At 33.0% G+C, this 12,688-nt stretch overlaps 1 protein-coding gene across 1 annotated transcript; it reads right to left on the bottom strand.

Annotated features, from left to right (window-relative positions):
- Positions 1-624: 624 nt before the first annotated feature.
- On the bottom strand, positions 625-2,427 carry LOC101688848 (corepressor interacting with RBPJ 1). Its single transcript, XM_045076297.1, has one exon. The coding sequence runs from the start codon at positions 2,346-2,348 to the stop codon at positions 1,110-1,112; it is 1,239 nt and encodes a 412-aa protein (XP_044932232.1). The 5' UTR covers positions 2,349-2,427; the 3' UTR covers positions 625-1,109.
- Positions 2,428-12,688: the final 10,261 nt, after the last annotated feature.

Here is a 12,688-nt window from a genome sequence, read left to right as displayed (position 1 = left end):
GTTCTGTTGTTACATTTTTGAGGAAACTTCATATTGTATTTCACAGTGGCAGCACCAGTTTGCATTCCCTCCAATAGTTCTTTTCTCTCCATATGTTCGCCTACATTTGTTTCTTGTGTTTTTGATTTTAGCCATTCTGACTGGTTTGAGGTGATACCTCATTGTAGTTTTGATTCGCATTTCACTGATGATGAGTAATGTTGAACATCTTTTAATGTGTCTGTTGGCCATCTGTATATGTTCTTTGGAGAAATGTCTGTTCATGATAAATTTATTCAGAAATCTAAAATCTACATTCCTAAGGGACTTTGGTCTGGATTTTTATTTTATTGTGATGTTTTTGGTTTTCTTGTCAGCATAAAACTGGTCTCATAGATAAGTGGTAATGTGTTTTTTCCTGTCTTATATTTTAGAATAGTTGGTGAATGGTTGGTATTGAATATATTAAGAAAATTTGATAGAATTCACCAGCATAGCCGTCTGGACCTACATTGTTTATTTTTCTGGGAAGTTTTAAAAATTATTATTATGAATTTAATTACTTCAGTTATTATAGTTTAACAACTATTTAGATTTTCTATTTCTTGGGATAGTTCTAGTAAATTGTATCTTTATAGAAATTTTTTTTTTTTCAGTGTACTATCATTCTTTTAATGACGTTTCAAAACAAAGAAGATGTCACAGAGTTATACAGGGTTTTTAATCCAGGGCACAAGAAACATTTATCAACAGAAAATATTTTTACAGCCCCAAAAGAGATTATTTACAAATATTTTGCAAAGTTCATTCTTATAGGACTCACGTAGTTTTGTATTTGATAGGATAGTTTTCTGGAATGGAAAATTAAAACAGAGCTTTTTTATTAGAAAGACAAGAGTATATAATTTAGCCCTTGCCACAGGTACTCAATAAGGGAGTGGAGATCCTTTTTATTCCCAGGTAATTGTCACATACAGTCTCTCTTTATTCTCTCTACTTCTGCTTCGTTCTCTTTGTGTCACCCTAGTATGCTTATCTCCTGGGCTCTCTCTGTGCGCTCTTTCTCCTCTGTATACATCTGTGCCATGGCTCCTGGTGTCCCTTCTTCCATTCCGCTCTTCACTGGGACTTCACTGTGACCGTTTTCTTATTTCTCTTTGCTTGTAACTACCGTGACTTCTGCTTCTGCTTCTCCTACCCCTCTCATCCCTGCTCTGGCTCCTGCTGCTCCTCTCATTTCTTTCAGATCCTCTCCTCTCTGGGCTCCGGTTATGGCTTCTGGACTTTTTGTCAGAATCAGAATGGCTCCATTTGCTATGCTCCCTAGAACTTTCTTGTTTTAAAAACCTAGGCTTTTCCTTGGCCTTTTCTTTGTTATGGTGACTGCTAGAAAGTTCTTCATGAAGTTTTCTCTTCTTAGACTTGTCCTTCTCTTCACAATCACTGTTGTTATTCCCTGAACACTTATTTTTCTTTCTTTTCTTCTTTTGTATTTTCTTTTCTTTGTTGTCACTCTCACTGCTGCTTTCTGAAGTCTCACTGGAGGAGGAGGAGGAGGGGGAGGAGGAGGACGAAGAGGAGGAGGGGGACCTATTTTTATGTTTTTTGTGTTTACTTCTGCTCTTCTGAAGCTTTTTCTTTTTTCTATCTTTTTTCTTTTTCTTTTTTTTCTTCTCAAGCCGGTCCAATTTCCTGAGAAGTTTCTGCTTTTGTTTGGTTGTCAGTGACTTTAAAAATTCGACTTCTGGATCTTCTTCACCTTCACTTGCAACATATTCCTGTGATGGATCATTTGCGGTCAAGTTTCTCCCCAGTACATTTCGTTTCAGTGCAAACCCACTGTTTCTCATCTCCGCTATTAGCTCCGAGGGGTGCATCGATGGCCCTGAGCCATCAGTGGGAACTGAACTTGCATTGATTCCAGAAAGACCAAACAGAGGACATTCTCGATCTGTGTTGACATGACCCCATTTGTGACATTTAATGCACCTCACATTTCGAACCTGAATACCAAAGGGCTGATCTCTGATGTTCATGTCATCTTTGGCATATTTTTCCCGGGGGGCTCCTTTCTGCCATTCAAATTTGTATTCAGTCTCTCCTTCTGTTTCTTCTTTCTCTTTGTTTTCTTTTTTAGCTCCTGGTGGGGCCTCATACATGAAATTAAGGCCATTCTTTACACGTTCATCTCCCATAAGCAACCTATTATCATATGATTCTTGTTCTTTAAGATATTGTTGCATTAATTCTTCTTGTTTCTTCTTATCATATGATATTTTCTGTTCTGCCATCCATACTTTTTTGATATTGGACTTGGAGGCGGGATGAAAGTCCTTCTTGCACATGAAATTGGCGAAAGATTTCCCCATCTTAAAGCCTAACGTGGGAAAAGGTAGCTACGGGACCCGTAAGTAACGTAAACAAACACTGCCGCCTAACCGGAACTGCGCCGCCCGTATCTTTATAGAAATTTATCCATCTCATCTATTTACTTTGTTGGCATACATGAATTCATAATATTCTCTTACAGTCCTTATAATTCCTTTATAATTTTTGTATGGTATCCTTGTGCTTTTCTTTCCTGATGTTTATAAACATCCTGATGTTTGAAAGGTCTGTTTTTTTTTTCTTAGTGTCCCTATTTTTTTTTTGTATTTGTTGATTTTTTTCACAAAGATAGTTTCAAAAGACTGTTTTTTCATGTTCATTGATTTTCTCTATTGTTTTTCTATTCACAATGTCATTATTATTTTTTGTACTTCTTTCCTTTTGATTCCTGTACATTTAGCTTGTTTTTCTTTTTATAGTGTCTTGAGATAGAAGTTTAAATTACTAATTTGAAGTCCTCTTTTGTTTTTCAATGAAGGCTTTTACAACTGTAAATTTCCCTCTAAGCACTGCTTCAAGCTGTGTCCCATAAATTTTGGTATATTGGGTTTTTATTTTTATTCATCTCAGTATATTTTATAAACTCCTGTATGATTCTTTCTTTGGCATAATTGTTATTTAGGAATGCATTGTTTAATTTTTCAGTATTTGTCAATTTTCTTTATTTCTTTGTTTTAAAAATTTATTTATTTATTTGAAAGAGAGAGAGATGAAGCATGTGAATGTAAACAGGGGGAAGGGGAGATTCTCAAGCAGAATCCCTGCTGAAGATGAAGCCCCACCTGGGGCTAGTTCTCATGACCCATGTGATCATGACCTGAGCTGAAATCAAGATTCAGCTGCTTAACTGCCAAGCTACCCAGAATCCCCTCCTTTACCTATTTTTAATTACATTTTATTATAACTTTATACTTTCTCTTCTTTAAACCTTTCAAATATCATGATGCTTGTTTCATAGGCTAGCATATAGTCTATTTTGTTTCAGGCACACATGAGAAGAACATGTGTTCAGCTTTTTGGATGAATTATTCTACAAATGTCTGAAAGGTCTACTTGGTTTATAATGTTGTGTAAATCTTCCATGTCCTTGTTGATCACCTACCTATTTGCTCTATCCATTATTCTAAGTGGGGTATTGACTATTACCTTGAATTATACTTCTCTTTTTTATTCTATCAGCTTTGTTTCATGTATTTGAGGACCACTTCATTAGGTTTATTTATACTGAGAACTATTTATGACTGATGGATTAAATTTGTATTATAAATTTTCTTATAGTAACATTTGTTTTAAATTTTATTTTGTCTGCTATTAGTATAGCTACTCCTACTTTATGGCAACTATTTGCCATAGGGTATCTTTTACCAACTTTTTACATTAAAATTATTTGAATATTCAAACATAAAGTGTGTCTCTTGCATGCAGAATATAGTTACATTTTGTTTTCTTATCTAGTCTAATGATCTCTGTCTTTTTGTAAGATTATTTAATTTACTCACATTTAATATTGATGTGCTTGGATTTATGCCTGCTGTGATTTTTTTTCTTCTCTTCCTCCTTCAGCACTATGTTTTACTTTAAGTAAATTAATGCAACATTTAAATTCCTTGACTATTTTTTCACTCTATTTTTGAATTATTTTCTTATTGGTTGCACTATTATGTTAATGCAAGTATATCAGGAACTGTTTTAAATATACAGGTGTTAATAATTTCAGTGAGATTTAGAAATCATAATTCTATATAACTGTATTCCTTCTTCTTGTGTTTGTGTTATTAATGTTGTACTTGCACCTAGATCTATTTTATAAGCTCTGAAATATACTCATAATTTTTATATACTATTTTTTAAGTAAGCTGGAAGAATGAATGAGACCAAGTACATATTTATAGTTATACTTACCTTCTAAATTACAATTTCTTATTTCCTTCACTTATTCCTATAGATTTATTTTAATTTGGTGTCATTTTCTTAATCCCATACAATTTTTCTCCACCTGCTTCCTTTGTTTCCTTATTTTCAAATATATTATAACTGTAAATGTTTAGGCCAAATAAGACAATTATATGCATACAGTTTGAGAATATTTATTTTTAAACCAGTTAAGAAAGAGAAGCAATATACCAAGACATGGTCTTTTACAATTGCCTTCACTAATTTTCTTCTGTATACGTGTGGATTAAATTAATATATGGTATCACTTGCTTTCAGCCTGAAATCTTCTCCCAGTATTGTTTTAAAAAGTAGGTCTGCTATTAGTGAATCCCTTCATTCATTGCTACCTGGGAATTTTAATTTTACCTTCAATTTCAAAGACCATTTATTGGATATAAGATTAACTTTTCTTTCTTTCTTTCTTTTTTTTTTTTTATTAGCACTGTGAATATATTATCTCAATGCCTTTGATCTTGACTGTTTCTAATAAAAAGTTATCTGTGAATTTTGAGTTTCTCTGCATGTCTCTGTTCTCCTGCTGCCTTAAAGATTTTCTCCAAGTCTTGGTCTTTGTTATTTTATTTTATTTTATTATTTTTTTCCAATCTTGGTCTTAAGCTTGATATGGCTGAGTATGAAACTGTATGTAGCCCACTTAGGATTCATTGGGTTGTTTGATTGCATAGATTAGTGTTTTTCATTTTTGGAAGTATTTGGTAATTTTTTCGTAACATATATATTTCCCTTCTCTTCTCTTCTCTAATCCTGCAATTCCTGTTACATATGTTTGTGCAAGTAATGTTGTCCCACATTGCTCTAAGATTTGTTCATTTTTGTCTTTTTTTCTCTCTCTGTTCTTCAGATTGCAGTCTATATCAATCTATTTTCATATTTGATCTTCTGTCTGCCAGCTCAAATCAACTTTTGAGCTCTTCTAGTAATTTTTTTTCATTCTCTTTATTGCAGTTTTCATCTCCAGAATTTCTATTTGTTTAAAAATATATATATATATATATATATATTTCTACCTATTGATGTTCTCTAGTCCATATAATGTCATTACTATAACTTCTTTTAATTCTAAAGCATTGTTTCCTTTAGTTAGCTAAACACATTTATAATAGCACCTTTGAAGTCTTTATCTCCAAGTTTACGTCCTAGGCTCTCTAAAAGAAAATTTCTCTGTACCTTTTTGTGTGTGTGTGTGTGTGTGTGTGTGTGTATGAGTCACACTTTCCTGTTTATATGTCTTATAATTACTGTTTGAAATGGGACATTTGAGATAATATAGTATTTCAACACTGAATATTGGTTCCTCCTCTGGGACTTAAATTTGTTGTTATTTACTTGCTTGTTTTGGCTAGTTCAGTGCAGTCTATATTCTCGGCAATGGGCAGCTTCTGATATCACTTCTCAGAGGGCAGGCACACAGCCACCCTAACTACCTTTTCCCACCATATCTTAAAGGGAATGAGATTTTAACTGAGCTCTCTTTATCTTTTCCCCTGATTTTTCTATGAAGCTTCTGAGAGTAATAAATTATTTTTTTTCAGTAAATATGCCTTCTGGTCTCTCAAAAAGTATCATGATATGAGACAATCCCATTTGATTACAAAATAAAATGAATTACCAAGCTGATAATAAGTCTCTTTTGTATTGGTCTTATGTGGGTTGAAGGAAAGAAAGAAAGAAAGAAAGAGCACAATCAATCCATTTATTCTGATCTGTCTGTAAGTGGCCTAGCTTTCCATTTTTTGATGCAATGACACTTTGTCAAGCAAAAGATCACCTTACCAAAAATATAAACTCATTCAATATATGTATTTATGTGATTCCACAGTCATTTCCTTTATATAGTTAAATTATTGTTACCTATCTGAGTGAAAGAATGGCACCCAGCAATATCCTATAACTCATTATATCAAGTTAATTGGCATCTTGACATGGAGTTGCATGATTTGAATTCACATTACTATTTTAACAGACATTATGTAGGTAGGTGAGTGGACACAAGTTTTTAAACTTATGAAGTCAAAAGCTCATCTTTGAAAAACTCTTTCAAATGTTATATAGCTCATATATAAAAGTTGAGAGAAATTTTCCCCAAATTCCTTATAAGATTGAGTTGCAAATCTTAAACTTTCTAGACTGTTATTAACAATAACAAATATAACTACCAACCACATAGACTAGAAAATAGAATTGGCTTTCAATTATCTCTATAGAAAATTAAATTACAAAGCTGTTTTCACATAAATAGGTGATCAAAATATCAAGCCAGGATTGTAGGGGAAAACGAACAGTTGTTCCAGACAGTTAATTGATAAATATGGTATGATTTCTGTCTGGATTTTTGTGTTATTTGGGGTCATCTCCAGCTTCTTAAAATATATAATGTGTTTAACTTATTTTCTTATCTTCAATATTTTCTTGGGTAGTTGTAATTTTATATTATTTTTGTTAAAGAAGCAAGAAAAGAAAATAGAAAAAAAAATAGTAAAAAAATAAGAGTCAACAAAACTAAGATCTGTCCTTGATAAGGCTGTTGTAATTTTAGAATAGGTTATTAATGTTTTTAACAGGAAAAAATAATATAGCAAATTAAAACGCATTGTTTTCTGTAAGAGAAAAACCCTGGAAAAATTGCTCATCACATCATGGAAGTCCATTTTGATTCATTGGATGAAGGTAAGGCTTCTGTGTAAAAGGAAAGCTTGCTTGTTTCTGGTATTTACAGGCAAAGTAAAGAAAAATACTGCTATTTATGCATTGATTTTTTTTAAAAGATTTTATTTATTTATTTGAGAGAGGGAGAGAGCGCTTGGGAGGGGAGAAGGCAGAGGGAGAAGCAGACTCCCTGTGGAGCTGGGAACCCGATGCAAGACTTGATCCTAGGGCTCCAGGATCATGACCTGAGCTGAAGACAGTTGCTTAACCAGCTGAGCCACCCAGGCACCTTATTCATTGATTTTTGCTGATATATTATCAGAAGGATAAAACAATCTTAAAACTCTTGCAAAAGTATAATTATACATTGACATCTCAATTTTAATAATTTGGCATCTCATGCATATTTTACTATACAACTGAATTATCTACTTCAATAATATGCTAATTACATGTATAATGTAGTCGTTTTAAAACGTAAAACACCTTCTTTAAAAAAGATGTTTGAGCAAATTAAAAAAACAAGTAGCTGATTTTACATTTTTGTTAGAAATTCCAAGTGTTTTTTTAGAGACTATGTTTATATGTTAGTGTTTATTTTTTCATATAGATCAGACTTTTTCAAAATTTTTATTTATTTATTTTAGAAATAATGTATATACCCAACACAGGACTTGAATTCACAACCTTGAAATCAAGTATACTGGCTCTACTGATTGAGCCAGCCAGGTGCCTACACACATTTTAATTGTAAGATTGCCTTATAAGTGGCTTTATTAATATGTAAAAAGGAGAACAATCATTATTACAGCTAAAATTACATACTATATATGTATATATATATAAAATTTAAAAAACATAACATGATTAACAAGTCACATGACTTTTATTAAACTAATATGAAAAACGTGCATTATATATATATATATATATATATATATATATATATAGATGAAGACATGGGATCTCATTCTTCAGAGAAACAGGAGATCCATATGAAATGATAAATAGTATCAAAAGCATAGTCAAAGATACATGTAACAGAATAGAAAGAGTATAACATGATTTGGGGGTGGAGAGAAATTTGTTTCAAAAAACTTCATTACAATTAGTATTAGAAGATAAATTCTTATAGAGAGGAACACAGAAAACTGGTGGTAGATTAAATATAGCTCTTGTGAATTTCAGTGCATGGTAAGAGACTGATTGGAGTTCATTCTTCTCATAAATATATGCTATTGTTATGAGATAGAAACCTCTTGGTGAGTCAGAGAAAAAAAAATACTCAGTCACTTCCCAGTACTTATTAAACATCTTACTCTTATTTTAAAATTGAAGTACAGTTGACTTACAGTGTTATATTAGTTTGAGGTATATGAAATAGTGATTTGGCATTTATATATATTAAAAAATGATCTTCATGAAAAGTCTAGTTACTATGTCGCCATACGCAGTTATCACAATACTATTGACTATATTCTCTATACTGTACTTCATATATCCATGATTTATTTATTTTGTAACTAGAATTTTGTTCCTCTTAGTTCCCTTTACCTATTTAGCCCATCCCCTCACCTCTCTTACATCTGGCAGCCACCAGTTTGTTTTCTGTAATTTTTTAAATTTATTTTTTATTTTCAGCATAACAGTATTCATTATTTTTGCACCACACCCACTGCTCCATGCAATCCGTGCCCTCTATAATACCCACCACCTAGTACCCCGACCTCCCACCCCCCCCTTCAAAACCCTCAGATTATTTTTCAGAGTCCATAGTCTCTCACCTCCCCTTCCAATTTCCCCCAACTCCCTTCTCCTCTCTAACTCCCCTTGTCCTCCATGTTATTTGTTATGCTCCACAAGTAAGTGAAACCGTATGATAATATACTCTCTCTGCTTGACTTATTTCACTCAGCATAATCTCTTCCAGTCCCGTCCATGTTGCTACAACAGTTGGGTATTCATCCTTTCTGAGGGAGGCATAATACTCCATAGTGTATATGGAGCACATCTTCCTTATCCATTCGTCCGTTGAAGGGCATCTTGGTTCTTTCCATAGTTTGGCGACCGTGGCCATTGCTGCTATAAACATTGGGGTACAGATGGCCCTTCTTTTCACTACCTCTGTATCTTTGGGGTAAATACCCAGGAGTGCAATGGCAGGGTCATAGGGAAGTTCTATTTTTAATTTCTTGAGGAATCTCCACACTGTTCTCCAAAGAGGCTGCACCAACTTGCATTCCCACCAACAGTGGAAGAGGGTTCCCCTTACTCCACATCCCCTCCAACACATGTTGTTTCCTGTCTTGCTAATTTTGGCCATTCTAACTGGTGTAAGGTGATATCTCAATGTAGTTTTAATTTGAATCTCCCTGATGGCTAGTGATGATGAGATTTTCTTCATTTACTTGAGAAAGAAAGAGAGAGAGAGAGAGAGAGTGTGTGTGTGTGTGTATGTGTTCACAAGTTGGGGGGAAGGGCAGAGAGAGAAACAAACTCCCTGCTGAGCAGAGAGCCCATCTAGGGCTCCATCCCAGGACCTTCAGATCATGACCTGAGCCAAAGGCAGATACTTAATTAAGCCACCCAGAAACCCCTGTTCTCTGTATTTCTGAACCTGTCTGTTTTTGTTCATTTTTATTTTATTTATTTATTTTTTTTTTTAGATTTATATTTTTGTATCTGACATTTTACCTTTAGCATAACACTCTCTAAGTATGCCCATGTTGTCACAAATGGTAAGGTTTTATTCCTTTTTTTATGACTCAGGAATATTCAATTCAATGTATGTGTGTATACATTATATTTTTATCCTTATTGAATATGTCATTTGTAAATACCTTCTCCCATTCACTTCGTTGTCTTTTCATTTTGTTTATGGTTTCCTTTGATGTGCAAAATCTTTTTATTTTGGTATAATGTCAATAGTTAATTTTTGTTTTTGTTTCCCTTCCCTGAGGAGACCTATCCATACATATGTTGTTAAGGGCAATGCCCAGGAGACTATTTTCTACGTTTTAAGAGATTTATGGCTTCAGATTTCATATTTAGGTCTTTAACTCATTTTGAGTTTATTTTTTATATGGTATAAGAAAGTGGTACAATTTCATTCTTCTTCATGTAGCTGCCTAATGTTTCATTACCATTTATTAAAGGGGTTTCCTTTTCTCCATTTTTGCTCCTTTGTAGTAGATTAATGGGCCATATATAACTGAGCTTATTTCTAGGCAGACCACCCATTCTTTTCTACCAGTATGTGTATCTGCTTTTTCAGTACCATACTGATTTGATTTCTGTACCTTTGTGGCATAGTTTGAAATCAGAAAACATAATACTTCTAGCTTTGTTGTTTTTCAGCTTTTTTTCAACTATTTGGGCCTTTTTGTGCTTTTATAGAAATTTTAAGATTATTTTTATTATTCTGTGAGAAATGCTCTTTTTTTTTCTCTTGATATTTTGATAAAAGATTGCATGGGACCCGTAGATTGCTTTGTGTAGTATGGATATTTTAACAATATAAATTCTTAACCATGAGCACAGTGTATTTTTCATTTATTCGTGTTGTCTATAATTTCTTTCATTAACATCTTATAATTTTTAGAGTACAGTTCTTTCACTTTATTGATTAAATTTATTTCTAGGTATTCTTTTTGAGGTGATTGCAAAGGTATCATTTTCTTAATTTCTTTCTGAAAACTTGTTACTAATGTATAAAAATGCTATAAAATTCTGTATATTAGCTGTATCCTGTGACATTATTGAATTTATTAGTTCTAACAGCTTTTTGATGGAGTTTTTAAGGTTTCCTGTATACAGTAGTTTGTCATCTGCAAATAATGACACTTTTACTACTTCATTTCCAATTGGATGCCTTTTATTTCCTGTATGATTGGTGTGGCTAGGACTTCCAGTACCATATCAATTGAAAGTGGTGACAGTGGGCATCCTTGTCTTGTTCCTTGTTATAGAAGAATAGCTGTCAGCTATTGAGAATGATTGTAGTTATGGGTTTGTCATACATGGCTTTTATTATGCTGAAGTATGTTCCCTCTATAGTACTACTACTACTCTTCTTCTTCTTTTGGAATAGTTTGAGAAGGACAGATATTTACTGAACTTTAAATGTTTATTAGAATTGACTTGTGAGGACATGTGGTCCTATTTGTTTGTTGGGAGGTTGTTTTGTTTTAAATTACTGATTCAGGGGCGCCTGGGTGGCTCAGTGGGTTAAGCCACTGCCTTTGGCTCAGGTCATGATCTCAGGGTCCTGGGATCAAGTCCCGCATCGGGCTCTCTGCTCAGCAGGGAGCCTGCTTCCTCCTCTCTCTCTCTCTGCCTGCCTCTATGCCTCCTTGTGATCTCTCTCTGTCAAGCAAATAAATAAAATCTTTAAAAAAAGTAAATTACTGATTCAATTTTATTGCTAATAATTGCTCTCTTAAGATTTTATATTTGTTCACCCTTTAGTCTTGGAAGATTTTATGTTTCTAGGAATTCATTCATTTCTTCTAGTTTTTCCCATTTTTCTTAGTGTGTCCCCCTATTTTATTTTTATGAGTCAGGTTAAGGATTTATCAATTTTATTTATCTTTTTGAAGAATCAGCTATTAATTTTATTGATCTTTTCAATTACTTTAGTCCTTATTTCATTTATTTCTGCTCTAATCTTATTTTCTTCAACTAAATTCATTCTGCTCTAATCTTTTTTTTTTTTTTTTTTTCATTCTGCTCTAATCTTATTTTCTTCAACTAAATTCAGGCTTTGATTGTTCTTTTCCTTGTTCATTTAGGTTAAATTGTTTGAGTCTTGTTTCTTGAGATGGGCTTGTATCATTCTAAATTTCTCTCTTAGAACTGCTTTCTTGCATTCCATAGATTTTCAACTAGTGTGTTTCCATTTTCATTTGTCTCAAGTACTTTTTGATTTCCTCTTTGATTTCTTTATTGACCCCATTGTGGGTTTAGTAGACTGTTATTTAATCCACATGTGTTTGTGTTTTTTAAAATTGGCTTTATGTAATTGATTTCAAGTTTCATAACATTGTGGTTGGAAAAGATGCTTGATATGATTTTCATTTTCTTAAATTCATTGAGACATATTTCATAGCCTAACAGGAAAATGTTCCACGTACATTTGAACAGAATGTGTATTCTCCTCTTTTCCTATACTCTGTGTATCTAAGTCTTATGTATCTTTTTATGCCACAGTTTCCTTATTAATAATCATTTAACATAACATAACTGGAGTATTAAAATGTATTGCTTTTATTGTATTACTGTCAATTTTTCCTTTTATGTCTATTAATTTTTGCTTTATATATTTAGGTGCTTCTAGGTTGGGAGCATAGATATTTAAAATTGTTAAATCCTCTTGTTGGATTGATCCCTTTGTCACTATGCAGTGCTCTTCATTGTCTCTTTGTTACAGTTTTTGTTTTAGTGTCTATTTTGTCTAACATCAGTATTATTACCCCTCCCTATTAGATCATGTGCACTGAAAGCCCATGAGAACAAGCTCTGTTTTGAGTAGTATGGTACATATACAGGTAAAACCTGTATTTCCTAGTTATCCTCTGAAACACTCACTCTATTTGTGATTAGAAAAACCTGAGGTTTGGGGAATATAGGACATCAAATAAACTGTTCAAAATATTTGTTATTTACCATAGTCAAAAACAGAAGGATAGAGGAGGGATAAGCATGTGGACTTTGGAGCCAT

Source organism: Mustela putorius, unplaced genomic scaffold (assembly GCF_011764305.1).
Source record: "Mustela putorius furo isolate JIRA1106 unplaced genomic scaffold, ASM1176430v1.1 tig00000083_pilon_pilon_pilon, whole genome shotgun sequence".
Taxonomy (NCBI): Eukaryota; Metazoa; Chordata; class Mammalia; order Carnivora; family Mustelidae; genus Mustela; species Mustela putorius.
Note: the sequence above shows the minus strand (reverse complement) of the source record. Positions and strands in the feature narration are given on the sequence as shown.